Source organism: Callospermophilus lateralis, chromosome 15 (assembly GCF_048772815.1).
Source record: "Callospermophilus lateralis isolate mCalLat2 chromosome 15, mCalLat2.hap1, whole genome shotgun sequence".
Classification (NCBI taxonomy): Eukaryota; Metazoa; Chordata; class Mammalia; order Rodentia; family Sciuridae; genus Callospermophilus; species Callospermophilus lateralis.
In genome coordinates, this window is record NC_135319.1 from 83,471,384 (window position 1) to 83,495,701 (window position 24,318).

General features: G+C 36.5%; 1 protein-coding gene across 5 annotated transcripts in view; it reads left to right on the forward strand.

Annotated features, from left to right (window-relative positions):
• Positions 1–24,318, forward strand: part of Inpp5f (inositol polyphosphate-5-phosphatase F) — an 81,403-nt gene that overhangs the window by 19,188 nt on the left and 37,897 nt on the right. For all 5 annotated transcript variants that reach the window (XM_076834448.1, XM_076834445.1, XM_076834446.1 and 2 more), the window contains exons 2-3: positions 939–1,019; positions 22,836–22,972. In XM_076834448.1, coding sequence (XP_076690563.1) covers positions 939–1,019; positions 22,836–22,972 — 218 coding nt within the window. The remainder of the gene's footprint in view (positions 1–938; positions 1,020–22,835; positions 22,973–24,318) is intronic.

A 24,318-nucleotide genomic window follows, 5' to 3' on the forward strand; every position in this document is an offset into this window, starting at 1 on the left:
TCTCCTGAAGTCCTGAATATACAAAGAACTTTTGAGTCAAAAGAAATATAAAGAAAAATTATTAGAAGATATGGACAAGGGAATCATAGTAGAAGAAAAAAACATAAGCAATCTTATAGTTAAATGTTTAATCTTACCAGCAACAGAAAGAAAATGAACATCATTTTAAGTGGTGGATTCCACCAGATTAGCAAAATTTAAAAATTTTGACCAGAGTACTTTAAAACAAGCATTTTTATATGCTTTTTGACATTTGTAGAATTAAGTCCTGTCATTCTTAGGCATCTTTTGTGTGTAATGAATTTACTTCTCTCCTGTGCATGTAGAATGGTACCAGTTACATGATATTGCATTCTCATATGAGAGAAATGAGAACATAGTCACCTAAATCATTGAGATCTGTTTTCTGGTTCAGATGAAGAACCCTGATGGAGCTACCCAGCACATGGGAGCGCTCAATAAGTGTTTATGCTTTAGAAGTTGTATAAAAGAGCAGTGACTTTCTTTGCTTGGTGTAAGCACCTTTGGAGAAAGTTTTTAGCAGAGTAGAATTCAGTAAGTAGACAGTGCTATGGTGGTTTTCTAGGCCTTATCTTTGGAACTGGGACTGGATCTGTGTTATAGACTGAGCAGTTCCTTGTGTTTGCCCTCTTGTAGCAGCCTCTTTCCTCCACTGTAGGGCGCCAAGATACTGCATTCCATCTGGGTAGTATTTTTCAAGTCCGTTCTCCCCTTGTAACTCTCCTAGTATCAGAAGCCTTATTCAGGCCTCAGATTTAATGCTTTGTACAAATTGCTTTATGATAATGAATTCAGTGCTGGATGTTTATAACTGCTTTTTTTGGGAACATCGATTCTTTTTAAATATACTGCTAAATATATTGTTTTAATATTTTTCTGGTGATATGTTCTCATGACTGCTTCTTATTTTATTTTAGCTACTGATCTACTTCTTGCCTGGAATCCCATTTGTTTGGGGTTGGTAGAAGGTGTTATTGGGAAAATTCAACTTCATTCAGGTATGTTTCTATAATCTTCTTAAACTTGCAAATTTAATGTGGCATTCTGTGACATTTTCCTTTTTGAGGTTACATGAGTAGATTTTGAGTGTTCAAAGTGGATATTTCTATGTAAGTTTAATGAAATAAAAATAAAGCTTTAAAGAAAAGGAGGTAGAGAAATGGAGGCTTTCATTCTTTTGGTTTAAAAAAAAAAAACCCATAGAATACCTACTAAGTCTCAATATGGTAGTTGGTGTGACATAATGAACAAACTGACCCTTCACTACCCTCATGGAGCTAAATTTAGGAAAGACATAAATCACTGAAATAAATATATAATAGAGAATTGTAATGGGTTCTGTGCGGGAAAGATGTAGCAAGTACATTGACTTCAAGGGAGAAAATAGTAGAAATAAATCTGGAGAGGTAGGGAGGCAGCAGCCTGTGATTAGCTGCTGTGGGTCTGCTGCCTATTCCTGATACAGTCATCTCTAGCCAGGGGAGAGAATGGGTCTCTCAGTATGGAGTGTGGTTTTTTTAGGGAAAGTTTGGGCCATTCACCAGGGCTTCACCTGGAAAGGCAGGAACCTGTTTCTTAGGTTCAGAGGGAATTTTGTTTGTGAGAAAATATAAGTGTTAATAGATAGGAAAGGCAGCAGAATACAACAGACACTAGTATGGCAGTATGTAAAAACGTGGATATGTAACCAATGTGATTCTGCAATCTGTATACGGGGTGAAAATGGGAGTTCATAACCCACTTGAATCAAATGTATGAAATATGATATGTTAAGAGCTATGTAATGTTTTGAACAACTAATAAAAAATAAAAAATAAAATAAATAAATAAAAGAGAAAATATAAGTGTTATATATAGGTGGGTATATAAAAAAGGCTAAATGAAATATTTTAAGCAATATATTTAAATATCTATTTTAACTTTGGTATCAACTTTAATATGTGCTGTGAACTATAGGAGGCTTTGCCATTATTGCTGTGTAACAGAAGTACTACGTATCTCTGTAATGTACCTTATTTATTTATTTGGGTACCAGGGATTGAACTCGGGGCCATTTAACCATTGAGCCATATCCCCAGCCCTTTTTTTTAAAATATTTTATTTAGAGACACTGAGTTGCTTAGTGCTTTGCTAAGTTGCTGAGGCTGGCTTTGAAATCATGATCCTCCTGCCTCAGCCTCCTGAATAGCTAGGATTATAGGTGTGCGCCATTGAACCTGGCTTTTATTCTTTTAAAGTAAAATTATTATGTATTTGGAAGCTAGGTTTATTTTTGTTAATTAGAAAACACATATTTCCAGGGACAGTCTAATTTTTCTTTGCCAAATTCTTTGATTGTGATTAAGATTTGGTTTTATTATTAAATATTTTATAAATGCTGTAAAATACTGTTAAAATGGGCAAAGGTGCGACTTACGAAGTCAAGGGGGAGAAATAAAGAATGTCCATGCACTTCTGCCCTTTCAATGATTTATTTACTCAAATCACTCAATACAATAGGTTCTTAATCAAGAAAATGACTATCCTTAATGCTAGGCACTGCAGTAGACATAATCAATCCACAGCAAATAATTCTAGATTAATTCTAAACACTGCAAGCACTCTTAATCATGACAGGCCCACGATGGACATTCCCTCTGCATGCTAATCTCAAGTGCCAGATCTAACGTCTCAAGCCTTAGGCTCTAAATCCAGCAGATGCAGACTCACTCAGACCACGGTGATCAGGTAAGGGACCATGACAGGTTTCTCCTGGGGTAGAGCTGACAGCCAGTTGAAGAGTGGGTGGTAGGGAGAAGTTGCATTTCTCACCAGGGTCAAGATGTGGCTGTAGAGTTTGAGAGCAGTGAGGAAGATGCAGAGGATCAGGCAAACGATGAGAAGAGTTGGGATGTCAGTCCAGGTCCTCATCAGGCTCTCCAGCAGGGGGGCATCAGTGTTGGCTGACTGAATGTCTCTTCATTTGCTCCATCATTTATACTAAACCACCTTTTCAATCCCTATCAGCTGCCATAGGATTTCTTGGTGAAGTCATTTGCCCTGGGGTTAAGCATCTGGTCTAGGGGTCCCCACCCTGATTTTCTTGCCTTTCCTCCTTATCAGGGCAAGGGCAACATGACAGAGACTTCACTCTGAGCTTGTCAGGGAGGGGAGAAGTGACTTGTTTATGTCAGGACTATGCATGATGATCATATTGGAGGGCTCCGTAGGCGTGCCTGGTGAGACTGCAGGTTTCAAAGTGGAGTTTTAAAATGGAGTTGCTTAGGCTAAGGCCTAAGGTCATCTTTACAAATACACATGTATATATACCATACAAAGTAAGAAATGAAGCATGACTAGTGTCTTTGGAGCCTTCTCTGTGTCTTTCTTAGGTTTTTTCTTTTCTTGAAGAGAACTTACTATCTTTTGTGTGTGTGTGTGTGTGTGTGTGGTCCTAGGGATTAAACCCAGAAGTGGGGGTTCTATCATTAAGCTACATTCTGAACACCTTTTATTTTTTGTTTGGGGACAAGAGCTCACTAAATTTCTGAGGCTGGTCTCAGACTTGTGATCCTCCTGCTTTAGCCTCCTGAGTAGCTAGAATTATAGGTGTACACTACCATTCTGGCAAGAGCCCACTATCTTGAATTTTGTTCTTATTCCTTTGATTTTCACTATTGCTTTTATTATATGTTAAGTCTTAAAAAATATGTTGCTAACTTTTGTATTTTGGAGATTTTATATAAAGGACATTAAGCTATTTATGTTCTTCACCTCTCACCTTACCCCCTGCCATTGTTGTACTGGGGACGTTGTTAGGCAAGTGTTCTATCACTGAGTTACATCTCCATCCCTTTTTTCTTTTTGAGTCAGGGTCTCATTAAGTTGCTGAGGCTGGCCTGAATTTGTGGTCCTCTTGCCTCAGCCTGCTGAGTAGCTAGGATTACGGGTATGTGCCATTATGCCTGGCTGTTCTTTTACTTTTATTGTTTATTTTTGAGATTTATTCATGTTCATGTATGAAATTGGAATTCCGTATTTTCCCTATTATATGAAGATATCATGATTTGTCCTTTTTCCTGTCATTGGGTAATTGAATTTTTCTTCTTTTTTCTCCCTCTATTAGAAATAATACTGCTTTGAGCATTGTTGTATATTCTGTCTTTGGTAGGTTAAAAAAAAAAATTTCTTTCAACATAGAAGAGAAAAGCATTTAGTCATTCTGTAACCAGGCTAAGTATTTTAATAACACTCTCCTACCTGTCCACATTTACATACATATATTTTAATTCATTTACATGCTGACAGGATAATTTCACAGCTGGATGTTCTGAGCTAAAACTCATTTTCTATTATTTAAATGACACGTATGAAACTTCTGAGTTATTTTTCTTTAATTTCAGTCACATCTTGGAGCAGTGAATAAATCGCTGCAATCAGTCAGGAGACCAGGATTCAAGCTCCGTTTATTAGCTTTGTGATAGAGGGGAACTTACCTGTTTCATTTGTTGTTGTATAATAAGCCATCCCAAAGCTATGACTCAAAAAGAACAACAATGTATAATGTCTCATGATTCTGTGGTCTGATTAAGTGACTCTTCTATTCTTCTTTTCTCTTCTGTTGATTGGGGTTCTTCATGCAGTAGCCATGGGTTTCCCCAGATTGCTTTGGTTTGCCCAGATTGCTTTGGTTTGCCTTCATGTGGCCTGTCTATGGGTCTCCTCATACAGGGCATCTCACTGGGTCCTTCTCCCTCTTCTAGAGAACCTGGACTTCTTTTCAAAGTTGTGACTGGGTACCAGGAAGGCAGACCTCAAAGTGTAAGGGTCTCTACTTCTTAAGCTGTACAAGAGTAAAAGTAACTGTTTTATTTCTATAGTGTATTGTGTGCCAAATGAGATAACATACCTGAAGGTTCTTAGTAAATTAAATACCACTATTTTATCAAGATTCTCTTGTGATTCAAACCTATCAGGTTAAGCAAAAACAAATTTTTTATAAGGAATCCAAGGGACCAAAGCTGGAAGTGGATATTGTATAGGATCTGAGATTATTTTCTTGGAGTGGGTCTCTAACTACCACCTCTCCCTATACATCTCCTTTATTCTTTTCTTTTTTTTTTTTAAATATTTTTTTTTAGTTGTTGACCTTTATTTTATTTATTTTTTTACTTATGTGTATGTGGTGTTGAGAATTGAACCCAGTGCCTCACACTGAGCCCCAGCCCCATCGTTCTTTTCTTTTTTTGGGCTTTTTCTGTTTTTGTGCATATAGGAAAAAAAAAAATCTTTCTTTAATGGAATGGCACCCTTGTGCCTCAAATCAACATCTGTAATCAGTGGTGACTGACCAGTAATTTTTAAAAAGAATTGAATAATGAGTTTGATTCAGACTCCTGGAAAAGAGACTTATTGGCCTAGCTTTTCCAAAGGCTTTTCCTGGTCACCTCAAGTGCTTCATAGGCCCACTCCCCTGAGGTGGGAGTAGCAGTCAGAGCAGGAGGGTTTGGACTTGACAGACAACCCCAAAGAAGTCTCCTATCAGCAGAGTACAAATATAAATTAATGACTGCCAAATTTATGATGCAGTGAATGTCCCAGCATCTGTGGTCAACCTATTTATATGTTCTTTTCCTCCTTGTTTCCTTGCTTTTCTTTTGTCCTAGAATAGGAGATTGACAAGCAGTGAAAGTACCTGGGGGGGATGTTTTGGAAGAGGGAGGGGAGGGGAGTAGAGTGAACTATAGAAAGAAAATATAGAAAAGGAAAGAAAGGCATGGAAAACCTTTAAATTTCTAACCTAATCCTCAGATCTCACCCTTGCCCCCGACCTTGTCACATCACTTAACAGGTTTGTTTCTGAAGAAAGGGAGCCAACAGGAAGCAAAAAATCTTTTCAGGGTCCTCTGTTGTTCTTTCTTTCTCTCTGCTGCCCTCTCTGTGTCATTCTGCCCCCAGCTTCTTGCCCTTGAGCCTCCGTCTTTCTCTTCTTGTTTTCCCTGTCATTTTTATTTTCAAGGATCCTCTCCATGTGCCCTACTAACACTTTTGCTGAGAGTTAGACTGGCCAGAAGGAGCTATGTTTCAGAATTGAGCAAATCACTTTGGGGGCATTTACCCATGGGAACATTTTATCTTTGTGGGGCGGGGGGGAGAGGAGAAAGGGAATAAAATGCCTGTGCTTAAACTCTCTTTCACTCCTGTTTTCCTCCTACTGATTCTCTACATATTAATGCACAAATTTTTGTTCTTGCCTAGGGTGATGGGAACATAAATTTATTTGAACAAATGTCATTGACAGTCTTAAAATGGCGTGGGTGAGCTATGCCACTGTTCCTGATTGTCAGCTCTGAGGAATGTAGCAGGCTCTCGTGACTTAGGAATGGTATTAGTTTGCTAGGGCTGCCAGAGCAGAGTGTCACAAACTGGGTGGCTTAAACAATAGATTTTTATTTTTTTAAATTTCAGAGGTCAGAAGTGGAGGAAATCAAGGTGTGAGCAGGGTTGGTTTCTTTAGAGTCCTCTCTCCTTGGCTTGTAGGTGGCTGCATTCTTCCAGTCTTCCTCTGTAACTGTGTCTAAATTTCTTCATATTATAATGAATCACACTCCCTGTATTGGATTACAGTCCACCCTAATGAACTCATTTTAACATAATTACCCTTTTAAAATCTTAGCTCCAAATACAGCCACATTCTGTGGAACTGGAGATTAGAGTTTCAACTTATAAATGTTGATGATTCAGACCATAATAGGAACCTAATGTCCATTGAAATGTTTACTACAAAGTGTTTCAAAGAGAATACCCTCTGTTCTAATACTGCTGATTCCTGTTTCTTACCTTTATTTCATTCACAGTGTGATAGGCCATTTTCCAAATGTCATTGACCAGGCACCCACTGCAGAGGTGGATTAATCCTGAAAGATCCCATGATATTCTTGGGTCTGAGCACTTCCTCTAAACCCCAAGATGATATTTCCTTGACCTTATTATTGTGAGGATTTAATGAAACACACTGAGTTCTTGGTCATAGTAAGCAGTGTATACTAATATGAACATTTTTCTTTGAACATCCTAAGACATGTCAGATACTTGATTAGAGAACCACCTAAGTTCTATATATACAATTTTGAAAAAATTTTAAACTTAGACTATTTTTCTAATGTTAATATTTGCTGAAACTGTTATGATAATTAGTCAGTAAAAATTGTGAAAAGTAATGCTTTTAGTAGTAAAAATATCAGTAGCATTAGTGGAAGCTAGATTTCATAATCTGCATACCCCTTTAAAAATATATATGTTGGAAGAATTTTTAAAGTAGTTTTCCTTGTGTTATCTCAACCATGGACTGATAATTGCCCACTCATTTAAGCAAACTCTACCAAAATAATTGTTCTATTATTAACCATAGTGCCAAGAAAATATTGTTTAGAACTCTTGACCTGTTTTTTAGGTTGGAAGGCTTCTTCAGACATTTGCTGGCCGGTGGGCTTTCAAGCCAGGTTATCACATAGTCTCTCTCCAACAGCTTGAATGTGTCTGGCTTTGTTTTGGCCAGTTGAAATTTATTAATATGAGGAACAGAAAGTAGGAGGGATAAATGATGTACCAAATAAATAAAACTCCAAGAAAAACAATAATTTTTTATTTATGTTCAGGAGTAAGTAAGAATGATAGTGAAATTTTTCCTCAGAGTTGTAATTACATGTTAGTTTTTTGTCTGTTCTCTTTCTGAAGGATAAGGTGTGAGAAGACAGGGCCTGGGCTTTCTGTCTGTTTTGCTCATTTGCTGTGTTCCTGTGTGCATTTTGAATATTTTTGAATATTCAAAAATATTCAGTAAGTACTTATCAATTTAAAAGATATGGAGTGCTTAGTGTGTGTCAACACCTGCATTCAGTACAGAGGGCTGCTGGGTGAATAAAACTTGAGCTTCCAGGATTGTAGGCTTGAATGTGAGCAAAATCATTAATTACCTAATCACAGTTTTGTTAGTATAGACTTAAGCTTCTGAAGAAAAGTGTGGGTACTGTGGGCCTGTGTTGGAAGCCACTATGGACAGGAGCTATGTACACACCTTTAAGTCCTGAGTAAAGGGGTACTGAATAGTTATTGCACCCCACAATACATTGGACTTTTACCCTGGCTCGAATAGTAAGGTGTGGCTCCAAGAGTGGACTTCACTCGGTGGGGTTGAGTTACACCCACCTGTTCCTTGGTAATCCTACCCCTTTGCCCTTTTTGGGATAGAATGACCCATGGAACCTCCCCTTGTGTGACCCTATATAAGAATAAAGAATCCTAGTGGCTCTCTTTCTTTCCATGGACCCCTAAGGTCACAGAGCTATCCCTAGATTTTAAAAAGGTACTTCTATGTGTTTGCATGCTTTCTTTTACTGTTTTCTTAAGTTATTGGAATAATCAGAATTTGTGAACACACCATAGGTTGTCAACTTGGATAGATGGTGATAGGCCTGACTGGTAAGGTTGGGGTGAAAGATATCCCTAAGTAAGTAATGGATGACTTGAGACTTGAAGAATTGAGTATGTGGGATGTGGGCTGATGGACAGGGATGGTGGATGGTGGGAAGAGTGAAAGGCAAGGAAGTGAGGAGAGATGGTACATGGCCTTTTAAGTAGCTGTGTAAATGCCCACATCATTGATATGTTTTTATCACTTATTTTCTTTGTAATACCCAGAGTATAGCCATATATCCACACAGACATCCATGAAAAAAATTGCTTTAGGCTGGAGATTTTAAATGGATCATCAAAGCTCTTCAAGTTAAAATGCATTTTGAAGACTAAGGAAAGAATAAGCTCAATTAGGGTAATGTATTTGAATTTAAAAAGCCCAGAAATTCACTAGCAAGATATAAATCACATGATATATTCAGAAGTAGTTTGAGGAGAAAATTGTCTTTATTAATTTGGTAATAGAGTCTCTTTGTTTAGTAATTAAGTGAATGACTCCTCATAACACTGAACAATCACAGACAAAATTCACTGAAGTAGATCTCATTCATTAAATAGTACTCACCATCTGCTCTTCCTCCACTTTTGAAGTGTTGAAGATGTCTCCCAATCATTAAGATGGTAAGATGCGTTATGCATATGATTTTAGAATTGATTTTAGTCTTCTTATCTTTCTTGCTATGGCACTGATGACAAGAAATGTATGTTTTAGTGATGAGTGACTTAAGTGGTACTAGCATTATTTTAGTACTTGCCTATAAAGCCACTGGAAAACTCTTACTCCTCAAGGGCATCAGAAAGAAACAGAAATGCCAGGCCCCGGGCCCTGTGGACCAGGCAGGAAGTGGTTGGTGTGAGAGGATTTACTTTCTTTGACATCTTCTCATCTATTTTTATTTATTTATTTTTTTTGCACTTCCCTCTTGTTCACTTTACTCTCTCCTCAGGTCGTAGCCCAGGTGCTGAATGCTCCATCCTTTTCTCTTTGCTCCTCTCAGCTTGTTCCATATTTTTTTTTTTTTTTTTATGCATTAGAGTTTCTCACTTCTCTTGATTCTAATCTGAGCTCCAGTCTCCTTGGTACAGTTGGGTAGAAACAATGCTTGATCTAGTCATATGATGTGACTCAGAGTAATGAGGTTTCTCAGAGTGTTGTTTAATAAGCATGCTACTTATTTCTGTTGTCTCTCACACACACTGGGGATTTAACCCCGGGGGCGGGGTGGGGGCTTTACCAATGAGCTATATTGCTGGCTCTTTTATTTTTTAATTTTGAGACAGGGTTTCATTAAGTTGCGTAATGTCTCACTAATTTGCTGGGCTCTTTCAGCCTCACCCTAAGTTGCTGGGGTTACAGGCATGTGCCACTGTTCCCTGCTAGGATTTTTGTATTTTTAGGCAGAGATATTTTAAAAGCAGGCCAACTTTCACCATAATATTGTAATTTCATTCTTTTTTCTGGTCACAATTTGTTTATTCCTGAACTCCAGTTGTTTTCCCCAGGAATTTTTAATTAATTAACTTTTAAATTATTATTATTATTTTTGGGGGTGATACTAGAGATTGAACCAAGGGGCACTCTACCACTGATCTACATCCCCAACCTTTTTTATATTATTTTGAGAAAGGGTCTTACTACATTTCTGAGGTTGTCCTCAAAGTTGGGATCCTCCTGCTGCAGCCTCCTGAGTCTCTGGGTTTATAGTCATGAATCATTATGCCCAACTTCTCCAGTGTTTCCTGTGGCATCAATAGCAAAAATTTGGTTTTTTTACCTCAGAAAGAGTGGAAAATTTTTATGATAAGATGACTGTATGGGCCACTTATAAGGTTGCTTTTTATATTTATTCCTTCCTTTATATTACTGGATTTTAAAAATCTTATTGAACATCTTAAAATAATCCCATTCAAATTATTATGAGGGCTAGCTGTGTTTAAGAGGATTCTTGGTAAATGTAATAACTTCTCAGCAGTGGCACAAATCCTTGTAGTAATCATCAAATTTTTCACTATTACACACACACACAATTATATACATGTATATAATATATGCATATATATATGTATATATGTACATGTATTTGTATGTATAATTGGTGCTTATTATCCGAAGTAGTTATATTCTAAAAAGTCACCACAAATTCCAGATGTGATGAGTATTGAACCATTGTTCCTATGAGAAACACAGGCTTACATTTTTGCCAGCTGCCAATCACATTTTGGTCAACCATTCAACATATGAACTTGTATTATGTGTGTTTGTTTTTTTAGTGGGGGACTTGAACCCAGGATCTCAAGTTATGTGCTCTACCTCTGAGCTATGTCCATAACCCCTTATTTATTTATCTATTTGAAGATAGGGTCTTGTTAAGGCTGTGCTTGAACTTGGTGGTTTTTTTTGTTTGTTTGTTTGTTTTGTTTGTTTGTTTTGTTTTGTTTTTTTGGTGCTGGGGATCGAACTCAAGCACTCTACCAATTGAGCTATATCCCCAGCCCCTGTGCTTGAACTTATGATCATCCTGGTTCAGCGTCCGGAGTAGCTGAGGTCATAAGTGTATGCCATCATATCCTGCTTTATGTCTGTTTTTATTTAAAGATATTTAATATTTATTATTGATTTGATGATGATTATTGAACTGATGACCAACAACATAACTAATACTCAAATGAAGCTTATCCAACATACATTTTATGTTACACATAAAATGTGTAAGGCACATCACAGTAGATAACATTGAGCACTATTTTTTATTGTTGGTTTTTTTTTTTTTTTTTTGAAGAGTACCAGGGATTGAACTTAGGGGCACTTAACCACTGAGCCACATCCCTAACCCTATTTTGTATTTTAGGGTCTCACTGAGTTGCTTAGTGCCTTGCCATTGCTAAGGCTGACTTTGAACCTGCAATCCTCCTGCCTCAGCCTCCTGAGCCTCTGGGATTATAAGTGTGGCACTGTGCCCAGCTGAGCAATATGTTTTGATATTTTATTTTTATTTTGTATTTTTTTTGTACCAGGGATTAAACTAACTTGGGGACACTTAACCACTGAGCCATATCCACACCTCCCACCTTTTTTTTTTCAAAAGATCTTTTTTTAAAATTTTCAAATTTGTTATTTTTTATTTATTTATTTTTATGTGGTGCCAAGGATTGAACCCAGGGCTTCGTATGTACTAGGCAAGCGCTCTACCACTGAGCCACAACCCCAGCCTCCCCCTGTCCTTTTTTGTATTTTATTTACAGACAGGGTCTCACTGAGTTGCTTAGGGTCTCACTGAGTTGCTGAGACTGGCTTTGAACTTTTGATCCTCCTGCCTCCATCTCCTGAGCTGCTGGGATTACAGGTGTGCTCCACCATGCCTGGCTTAATGTCATTTTAAGCAGTGCAAAATCAACAAAAAGCATTAAAATGCAGAATGTATGACACTAAATTGACTGGAAAATGGGTACTTGTTTGCAGATTGGACACTCATTTGGAAGAGCATTGCCTTATTTGACTCATCTGGGAACATGTACATCAGGTGGCTCAAATTTTTCAGTATTCTGTGTGCATCCATGAATGTCTGCCAAAGTGTAGCTAGTATTTTTTTTTAATATTTATTTTTCAGTTTTTGGTGAACACAACATCTTTATTTTATTTTTTATGAGGTGCTGAGGATCGAACCCAGCGCCCCGCGCATGCCAGGCAAGCGTGCTACCGCTTGAGCCACATTTCCAGCCCCTCTAGCTAGTATTGATTTGGGGATTGCAAATAAATTTTGTCAAGTAGGGAATTCACAAGTAAGAATCTGTGAATAATAAGGGTCAATTGTATGTATATATAACCTGATTTTAATTAATCGTGCCCAGTAAGGGTTATTGAGGGCAAAATATTGCTTAACTGACTTGGTTATCAGGTTTGTCACTGGCTGGGAACTTGAGTCCATTTGCCTAGGAATCAGTCATCTCCAACCTTGAAGCATTCTTATACCCCTTTTCAAAGCACAAGATTATCTTCATGGTGATGAACTTGAATCATGAATAAAAATTGATTATTTTTACTATGCTGGCATTTAATGTTGAGGGACAATATGTAATATGGTCAATTTTTAAATAAATATTTAAGAAAACATCTTAGCACTTCAGGGGGGATAAGGTATAGTTATCAGGGAAATGTACTTTTATATAGAAAATTATTTTGCCTAATGATACTTTATAAGTTAGACTTTTCTAGTTTTTAAATACTTTTTTTTTTTCATTACTGTGGATTGAACCCAGCAATGCTTTACCAATGAGCTACAACCTCAGTGCTTTTTATTTTGAGTCATGGTCTCCTTAAATTGCTTAGGCTTGCCTCTAACTTATGATCCTTCTGCTTCAGCCTCCTGAGTAGCTAGGATCAAAAGCTCAATGCCACTGTGTGCTTGGCGCCTTTTCTCTCTCTCTCTCTCTCTCTCTCTCTCTCTCTAACTTGGGGGCTATTTTGTTCTACGTATAGGCTACTATAATGATTATGATATCTAAAGATACATTTCAGTTATTTCCATTAAAACATAAATCCTACAGTCTTGTAATTCAGAAGGTAGAAAAGTTTATGAACCATTTTGTCAATAATGAAGAAACTCTGGCTTTGAAGCCATATGCTGAGTTAGAAACCGTGTGTGTGTGGGGGGTGGGTAGTTGGGATTGATTTAGCCCTTTTTTATTTTGAGACAGTGTCTAATTAAGTTGCCCAGGCTGGCCTGGAACTTGTAATCCTCCTGCCTCAGCCTCCTGAGTAGCTGGGATTATAGGCATGCATGACCATATCCAGCTGTGCATTTTTAAATTTGAAGACGGAAAAAATTTATCTTTGCAAAATTGTCTCCCCTTTCTCTATGTTTGAGGGTTGACTAAGGGTCTTTCTAGGGTGACTGGCTATTTTTGGAATCAAGTTTTACAGACCAATGAATGTATTTGTAATTTATACTGTCATTCCAGCTAATCTGGATTATTAGCTATTATTAACAGCTTTTATTTGTGGAGTATTTTTCTGAGTCCTTTATATGTATTATTTTAGCCCTACAATAAAACTCAGGAAGAGGGTTTCATTGTTAGTTTCATTTATAGATGAAGAAACTGAGGGACAGAGAATAAAGAGGGAAGACCAGGCTTCTAACTCCACATATGGCTTCAAAGCCAGAGTTTTGTATTTAATTTTATGGCATATCCTTTTTAGGGATTTAACTTCAGTTCTAAACTTCACAGGTTAAACTGAATATCCTTGTAATTGCACTCTTTGTTATTTTTTAAATTAAAAATGTCTCGTCTTAGGGCTGGGGATGTGGCTCATACGGTAGCGCGCTCGCCTGGCATGCGTTTGGCCCGGGTTCGATCCTCAGCACCACATACCAACAAAGATGTTGTGTCTGCCGAGAACTAAAAAATAAATAATAAAATTCTCTAAAAAAAAAAAAAAAAAGTCTCGTCTTAGATCTCTTCCCATGAATCATCAGTCTTCTATAAACCCATACTTACATTGTTCTGTTACTTAGTAGGCTTTTCTATCAAGAAATATTGAATGGCTACTATGTGTGGAAGACGAACAAATCTATAATTAGCTTTAGTCACTGAAAGCAAGTGATGTACTTTTAGTAACCAGGTACCTGACATTGAAAAGAAAAAGTAACGTGGTGTTGTGGTACTATTACTTGTTATTCCACATAATTGATGTATGGTGTTTCTTGAAATATACTCAGGAATAATATGGTGCTCTATTTCCACTAGGAAAAAAAGGCATTTCTTATAGTTTAAAAAATATAAATGAATTTAAATATAAAACAAAAAATTGTATTAAATATATCATGAATTCATGTATTTAGTAGAAAATTAAGTTCATGCATATTTGCAGAAAACCTACTTTATAGACTCATGCTTATATTCATAAAAATGTAAAATGAAGTAAGTTTTATGTGCATTTAGGACTGAATTTAAGTTCCTACCAAAGATTTTTAAAAAAAAAAAAAACAAATTATGTCAAATTGGAACATAATTTGTTTTGGAATAAGCTATTAAGATACCCCATTTTTAGATTCTCGTAGAATGTATAGCTTGTTAATATAATACTATATAGTTCTGTCTTTCTCTTTGGGCTGCTATAACAGTTTTCCATGTATCAGTTGACTTATAAACAGTATTTATTTCTTACACTTCTGGAGACTGGAAGTCCAAGGTTAAAATACCAGGAGAATTGGTATCTGATGAGAGTTTACTTTCAAATTCATAGATGGTCTCTTCTCATTCATAGATGGTCTCTTCTCATGAGACTTTGCATGGCAGCAGAAACAAAGGATCTCTTCTGGTTCTCTTTATGTTTTTAATTTTTTTTCTGGTTTTCTTTTATTAAGATACTAATTCTTTTCTGTGAGGCTGAAGCCCTCATAACTTAATCATCTACCAAAGTTCCTACATCCTAATGCAATCATATTAGGGGTTAGAATTTCAGCACATGAATTTAGGGGTGACAAACATATAGCCTACAGTATTCCACCCTGGCCAACCAACCCTATTCATGTTCTTTTCACATGCAAAATACATTCATTGCATCCTGGCAGCCCTCAAATCTTATCTTGTTCTAACATCAGTTGTAAACTCTAAAATCCAAAGTCTCATCCAAACATCATCTAAATCAGGTATGAGTGAGACTCAAGATATGATTCATCCTGAGGCAAATTGTTCTAAAGCTGCAAACCTGTGAAGCCAAACAAGTTACATGCTTCTTAAATTCACTAATGGGGATAGGCATAGGATAGGCAGTTTCATTCCAGAAAAGAGAAAAAAGAAAGGGGTAATAGAGCCAGTCCAAACTATAAGGCAAACTCCTTGAGATCTTAAGGCTTGAGAATAACCCTCTTGGGTTAGTTTTGTACCCTAAGCATATTAAATAGAAGATCCCACCTTCCAAATCTACTTAGATAAAAGTCCTGCCTTCAAAATTCTACTCAAGAAGGGTTGCAATCCTAGGGCTCTGCAGAGTGGGCTTATTTGTGGCTTTGGGTAGAGACTGTCTAGCCTGTTAAAAGTCAGTCAGTAGTCCTCTCTTTTGGAACCAAGGATACAACCCTGATGATCTTCAAATCACCTACAGGGTTATTCTTCCCTTATTTTGAACAATAGTGCACATTCTTATCAAATAGCTCTATGGTTGTCTTGTAAAAATCTAAAAGATCTGACAGTCCTCCTTTCAACTCCTTCCTTGAAGCTTAAACTGGCAATTTTCTTGCTGTCTTGGCTAATTAAATCTGTGGTTCACACCCATGCTGATTTCCATTAATATTTTCTCCTTAATGCCTTTCTCTTTTTTGTCAGTATGGATAGGCTGAAATTTTTTTCAAATCTTTAAGTTTTGCTGCTTCTTTTTTGCTTAATAATTCTGTATTTAAGTCATATCTGTCTTCTTGAATTTTACTCTGATCAGTCAGGAGGAACAAAGCCATTACATTTTACTTAGAAATAACTTTAGTTGCTAGGTGTGGTGGTGTATGCCTGTAACCCTAGTGATTGGGAGGCTAAGGCAGGAGGATCACAAGTTTGAGACCAGCCAGAGCAACTTAGTGATACCCTATCTCAAAATAAAAAGGACTGGGGATATAGTGGTAAAGCATCCTTGGATTCAATCCCCAGTACTGTCAAAAAATAAACCCCAGAAAAACAAAGGTTTGGCTAAATATTCAGTTTTCGTGTGTGTGTGTGTGTGTGTGTGTGTGTGTGTGTGTGTTGGGGGAGGGTTGGTTGGGGCTTTAACTCAGGAGTGCTTTACAACTGAGCTATAACCCCAGCCCTTTTAAAAATTTATTTTTATTTTGAGACAGAGCCTCAATAAGTTGCTTAAGGTCTCTCTAAGTTGCTGAGACTGGTCTCAAACTTGTGATCTTCTTGTCTTAGCCTCCTAAGGGTTATGGGCATGCACCACTGTGCCTGGCTTCTTCACACATTTTTGAAAATGAGGTCAAGAAACACAATCAGAAGTCTTCTCCATCTTTCTTGAAACTTTTTGGTTGTGCTTTGCAGATTGATTGAACCTAGGGCCTCCCACATACTTGGCAAGTGCTCCACTACAGATCTACACCCATAGCCCAGAGGTGTAGCTTAGCAACAGGCTAGAATTTATGATGCGATAAATGCCAAGAGTTGGACATTGCCACAGTTTCAAGGACTTTGAACCCCAAGGGGAAAATATAAAGAAAACTATCCTTGGGTGCCTCATAGTAAAATGGATGAAAATTAAAAGCAAATAGAACTCAAAGAAGCCAAAGATAAAATACACATTAAAGATGTGTATTAGGCCTTGAGAGAAACAATGGAAACCAAGAAGAGAATAGAATAACATCTTCAAGGTGCCTGTTTACAATTTTCTATCTTCAAAAATTAAAATAAAAACATTTTGAACCAGATAACTTCTGAGAGAATTTGTTACTGCTGGTCTCTGAACTTAAAAAAAAAAAAAAATTACCAGAGTTCTTCAGGCAAAAGGAAAATGATACCCAGTGGGAATGTGGGGATGTAGGAAGGAATGAAGATTAATGGAAAGGGGAAATAAGTGGGTAAATGTAAATGAATTTGGTTCCATACTGTGTTTAATTTCATGTAGAATTAAAATACACAACAATAAACAATAGAGTTAAAAGAGGTTGGTACTCTTAAGGTCCTTTCACTGTTTAGGAACTGTACAAATACTAATTTACATTAGATTTGTGTAAGGTGGGGTTCATCCCCTACAGTATAACTACTAGCAGAATAAAAAGATTATAAAAAGCTAACAAAGTGGAGAAATGGGATAATTATATTTAAAAACTTAAAAGAAGTCAAAAAAAAGTATGTACGGAATAGGTGGGGAAAAATAGTAAGATGAAAGAATGATTCTTAAACATATTGGTAATGATATTACATATAAAACACAAAGATTTTCACATGGGAAGAACAAAATCCATCTACATGCTGCTTTCAAGACAAACACTTTATATGGTATGTAAGTACAGAAAAGTTGAAAGTAAAAGAACTTCAAAAGACCTGTGCAAACATTAACCTAGTGAAAACTCATGCAGTGTTGCAAATATCAAAATAGACTGTAAGGCAAAAAGTATATATATATATAGAGAGAGAGACTTTTCAGATAATAATGTTCAAGTCATTAGAATGATATAACAAATTTTATAGCTTGGTTGGGGATTTAGCTCATGTTGGAGGGGTAGAGTACATGCATGAGGCTCTGGATTTGATCCTTAGCACTGAAAAAAATAAAAAAATTATATATACTGAAGCATAACCTCAAAATATATAGAGAACAATGAGTCATTTGGCTTATATTTTTTAGTTTAGATATCAATTTGAAATGATAGGGAAATGTGCAAGTGTTCTTACTGGCAACTTAACAAAAGAAGGAAAGGTGAGCAGAGTTTAATATCTCTTTTTCTTACCAGAACTTGGTGCAAATGAAGAGAGACTTCTGTGGTTCTTTAAGGCATAAACAACAGAAGCCCTTAAACAAATTAAATCTTATTTGAGTATTCATTATCTTATTAAATAAATAAATAAATCTTATTTGATTATTTTTTGATGCAAAAAGACTTTGGAGTAGCTAATATCTACCTTTGTCTTTGGGTAGTCTTTATTAGAATGTCCTTATAGTTATAAATTCTCTTGTGCTGGCTCTCATAATCAACAGCTATATGAATGCTGAGGAAGTTGAATACTCTGTTTTGATGGTCTAGGAGATATAACTTGCTGGCCTCAGGAATCTAGCCTGTAGTATTGGGCCACACCAAGGAGGTAAACGTGAGAATCATTAGCAAACACACCTTCTCTTCTTATTTTTACCTTTGTTTATAATGTAAAAGTTTGTAGACAGCTAAATTAGAAAGTGTTCAAAAGGCAGTGAAAATAGAACCTATATAATAATAAGTTATGGTTACAAGTAATTTTTAACTCTCAAGGACTAATGCCAAGAATGGTAACCATTTACTCTTCTGTTCTGCTTATATGAGAGAATTAATATAGTGGGGTTTGGACTAAAGAATTTCCATAGAGTCGGTAATAGTGGCCAAAGGGACGTTAGTTTTATCTGTAATGTTTAAAACTTTAAAAAATGGAATATATTTATATATTCCTTATATTATTAACATTTAATTAAAATAATTGCTGAGATGCCTTGTTGAATAAATGCATATCTTTTCTATATGACAATAGGATGGATAACCTTTTTTTTTTTCCTAAATAAGGATGGATAATCTTATCTAGAAATATGTAGATGCAATACTTCCTAGGGGTGAGGTCATCAGTAGGGAGATATGATGGGTTAATTTTATGTGTCAACTTGACTAGGAAGGGATTCCCAGATAGCTATTAAAACAGTATTTCTGGTGTGTGTCTGACAGTGTTTCCAGAAGAGACTGGCCTTTGAATTGGTAGATTGAATAAAACTCTGCCCTCACCAATGTAGGTAGGCATCATCCAATCCATTGAGGGCTGAAATAGAACAAAAAGATGGGAAAAGAGTGAATTCTTTTTCTTTGAGACAGAACATCCATCTATTTCTGTCCATCGGAGCTCCTGGTTCTCAGGCCTTTCATCTTAAACTATCCTGGCTCTTCAGTCTTTGGAGTTGGACTTGGGACTTATATGTTGGCTTCTCTGGACTTAGACTGAGTTATACCATCAATTTTAGTGGTTTTCCAGTTTGCAGATGACACATCAAAGAACTTCTTTGCTCCTGCCACAGCCCGGCTGCAGCAGAATATCCGGGGGGTGACGAATAACTTGTGTACATTGATGCAGCAGGAGTGGAAGCCGTTTATTGTAGGATAACAGAGGTATTTATACATTTTACACAGCTTATCTAATTAGCATAAAATAGATACAGCAGTCAACCAATAAGGAATCTCCACACTTAATGGTTCGCTTTTGTTACTTCACAAACCACTCCCTCTTGCATTTTGCCAGGCGCCATCCAGACTTGTTTACAGACTCTAACAGCTCCTGTAATCTCTTGAGCAATTCCTGTGATGTATCTCCTCTTAGGTATATCTACAAGTATTCTGCTGGTTTGTTTCTTTGGGAACCTGACTAGAACAGAAGAAGACATTTTTGTCTCCCCAAATTGAATGAAAATTTTTGTCCTAAGTATCTTCATCCCCTTTTAATTGTATAGGGCAATTATTATTATAATTTATTGTAAAGCTCAATACTGAGCTTTATTCAACCTCTTCTAGGGCTATTGTTTTAGCTTGCTCTATTGGTCATGTTTTTCAAGATACCTGCTTCCTAATCGGTTTTCTTATCTTGCTAGGGAGGTTAGACTTTCTTGTCTTTCTTTTCCTGGAGAACAGTGTTATAAAATTGACTCCTCCCCATTTTAAAGGTTAAAACCTTGAAAAAAACATCTTTATGCCATCAGATCTTTCTAGATTAAATTACCTTTTGATTCTTTGTAAAACTGTGTATCCCAGTCTCAACATTGAAACTTTAGAAGAACCAAGTTTCTTTTCCAGGTGGGTAATGTAAATTGATACAATAGCTTTGATGCTTTTTAATTTTTTTATCATAATATTGTGCCTGATGTATACTGGGGTTGCTAAACAGTAGTGGTGCTATACTTTCACATTTGTCTTATTTTAAAACTCAAAGTCTAAAAACTATATTTGGATCATTTAGCCATGTAACTTAACAGTCACATTTCTGCTGGATTTCTCAGGCTTTCAGGGAAGTAGTGGTGTTTTATTCAACCTAAAGCAAAATAATTACCAGACTAGAGATTACTATTGTTTTCCATGAGGCTTTATGCTTGTTTATTTTTCTAAAGTGAATTAATTTGCCTGAAAACAACTCAATGTTCAATGCATTATTTCCCTTTTCATTCCATTAGGATAATTTTGATTATTGCTTCAAACAGCACTCCAGATAGCTACATATTTTCACTAATATTGATACATTTCAAGAATTAAAAGGGGGTTGGGGTTGTGGCTCAGTGATAGAGTGCTTGCCCTAGTGCTTGCCTAGTGAGACACTGGGTTTGATCCTCAGCAACACATGAAAACGAACGTAGAGCGCTGGCCTAGCACGTGTGAAGCACTGCGTTCAATCCTGAGCACTACATAAAAATAAATAAATAAAACAAAGAGTAATGTGTCAATCTACAACTAAAAAATATTTTTAAAAAAATGAATAAAATGAATTCATTGTATTCATCTACACCTGGAAAAAAATAGGAAGTTATATATGTACAAGATTTTCCCCAAGTAGCATTATTTATAATGGAAAAAAAATTGAAGTGACCTAAAATTCTACAAGTTAAAAAAAGGCTAAATAAATTATGGTAATTTTGTACAATAAAATATTACAATAAAATATTATGTACTATATTTTTAAAAAACTGAATGAAGACTCTAAGTACTGTGATGAAAAGATGTTCAAGACATTAGGTACAGAATTTTGTGGTTTCCTTTTTATGCAGACAATGGGGATTTTATACATAGTAATCATTTGTTTATTAATACATAAACTCTGTTACTATTAGTGAAGCTTTCCAGAATTTCTTTAATGCTTGCTTAGCATGCACAAGGCACTGAGTTCAATTACCAGCACTGCCAAAAAACCAAAACCAAAACAAAACAAAAATCAACCAAATAAAATAAGTATAGCATAGTATGTACATAAACTAGTAACATAGTCATTTATCAGACATATCAAGTATTATATACTGTTCATAACTGTATTCTTTTCTGTTACTGGGGATTGAACCAGAGGTGTTTTACCACTGCGCTATATCCTTAGCCCTTAAACATTTTTTTTTTTTTAATTTTAAGACAAGATTTTACTAAATTGCCCAGGCCATCCTTGAACATACATTTCCCCTATTTCAGCTCTCAAATAGCTGGAATAATAGGTATCACCACACCTAGCTGTATATATACTATATTTTTATATGTCTAGCAGCATACTAGGTTTGTTTACACCAGCATCACTACAAACATGTGACTACATGCTGCACTATAACATTATGACATGACTAGGTGATAAGAATTTTTCAGCTCCATTATAATCTTATGGGACCATTGTCATGGACTGACTCATTATGTGGAAGCTGACACTATAAGCCATTTTAAAGCTAGCTTTTTTTATTGCTGTGACCAAAAGACATGACAAGAACCATAGAGGAGGATTCAGAGGTTCAGTCTGTGGTTGGCTGACTCCATAGCTCTGGATCCAAGATGAGGTAGAACATCATGGCAGAAGGGCATGATAGAGGAAAACAGCTCAGAACATGGCAACCAGGAAGCAGAATAGCTCTTCTCACCAGAGACAAAATATAAACCCTAAAGTCTCACCCCCAGTGACCTACTTCCTCCAGCCACATGCTACTTTCCTACAGTTACCGCCTAGTTAATCCATATCAGTGGATTAATCTATTGGTTAGGTTACAGCTCTCATCTAGTCATTTCATCTTTGAAAGTTCTTACATTGTCTCACACATGAGCTTTTGAGAGATACCTCATGTATAAACCAAATAGTCACATTATATGTAAATAGTATATCCAGTTTATCCACTTACTAATGCATCCAGGAATCATTCCTGATCAGTTCATAGAACACTTTGACATTCAATGAAAGTACTGCAAAAAATATTTATCGGCATTCAGCTGTTTATTATGAATCATAAACTTTATTATGCATTAAGTGCTTTGTAACTTTGATCTATGTCTGATTAATTTCCCAGCTCATGGTAGATCCTCAGTTAATGTTTAATGATAACAGACAGTGAAATGGCCTATTTATAGCTGCATAGTACTTATTTGTATGGATGTGCCATAGTTTATTCAACCACTCTCTTGTGTCTGGGCACTTAGGTTGTTCCTATACTGTATTTTGCAATTACAGACTGCTGCAATGAATAGGCTGGAGAGTGTATACTTTTGTTGTTGAGGTGTATCTTCAGGGTAAATTCCCAAGAGTGGGATTGCTGGGTTAAAAGGTAAGTGTGCATATTATGTTACTAGGTATTGCTAAATTTCCCTTCAGAAGAGTTGTGTCTGTTGGTATTCCCATCGGCACTGTTGTATGAGAGAGAGTATTGGTTTCCCTATAGCCTTACCAGCAATTGTCATAACCTTTAATTATCCCTGATCCAATGAGTGAGAATGGCATCACATGTTGTTCTAATTTACATTTTTCTTTGTGTGAGATTGAATCTCTTCATGTTTAAGGGCCATTTTTGTATCTCTGTTGTGTTTTACTTTAAAAAGTTGTATCTGATACATTTTTTGTTATCATTAGGTCATTCACCTTCAATTTGCCAGGACAGTAATACTCTATAAATACCAGACATTAATACAACTTTTCTCTTTCAGATCTCCCATGGTGGCTTATTCTAATTCGGCAGAAAGCATTGGTGGGCAAACTCCCAGGAGACCATGAAGTCTGTAAAGTTACCAAAATTGCTGTGATATCACTTTCAGAAATGGAACCTCAGGATCTGGAGCTAGAGGTAAGGTGAAATCAAGAGAGATTCTATGGGAACCTGATGAAATGTAATAGCAAATATAAGGATCTGGTTCAATAGACAAGGAACATACATTTTAAGAGCTGGATAATATCTTTAAAATAGTTTAATCCTGTGTTTTTCAAAGTTCATTTTAGTATTAGAACCCTTGCTTCAGAAAGGGTTCAAAATCCAGTATGTAAGACACATGCAAGCTGAGCCCCTTTAGTTGAGGTGGTGTTGGGGTTGAGGATCATTGGGGTCTTGCTCACTTGACTTCTCTGGAAAAGCTACCTTCCACTTCTAGGGAGCCCTGGTGCTTTGCACAATTCAGTTTGAAAACTCCTGATTTAGTGGGAGAGGAGTCAAGAATGGGATATTTAGCTTTTACTCGGTCTTCTTTCTTATATAAATATAAATGTGTGTGGTGTGTATATGTATGTATATATATGTACATATATATGTATATATATTTTTTTGTGTAAAAAATTTCTAAGCATTTGTTACTCTTATGGTTTTATTTTATTTATTTATTTATTTTTTAAATATTTTATTTAATTTTTTAGTTTTCAGCAGACACAACATCTTTGTTTGTATGTGGTGCTGAGGATCATACCCGGGCCACATGAATGCCAGGCGAGCACAGTACCGCTTGAGCCACATCCCCAGCCCCTCTTATAGTTTTAAAAGGAAGTTTTTTAAAAGAAGGAAAACCACTGCTGTAGTATAGTCTTGTATAGTCTTTTCATTTTCCAGGGGAGAAACCAAGCCCACAAGTAGAGTGACTTAAGGCCAAAATAATAATATTGCATAGGACAAGTGGTTTTTCACCACAAGGTACTGCCTCCAATAGCATATATAGATGTCTGCTATTGGTATGGGGATTTGACATGTAAAAATTGTCATCACTTGGACATATTTTATTCACTGTGTGATGTGCTGGGCAAGCTTTGTGTGTTACTCGGATTATAATATCAGTCCTAGAACCACCCTGTATGGTAGGCATTGTTGCACATAATGAAAGGAAGCTTGGCAAAGGTTAAGTCATACACCTGGCACGTGGTGGGGTCTGGACCTGGTACTCTGGTAGTCTGGTTCTGTATCCCTCTGCTGAGCTGCCTTCAAGTTACCTGAACAGAAGGCAACAGACAATAAAGCCCTTTAGAACTTAGGCTTGAATATTAAGCCTGGAGTCTCTGGCAGTCAGATTTAGAGGAGGGGACTGCTCACCTAGAGTCTTGTTCATTGTCCAGGTCATTAGTTTGCATATTTGGCACTCCCAGCCCTGGAGTACACCTCATCTAGAGAGGACTTGGACCCTTTTTGGACTTTACAGGGAGATTTTCAGATTC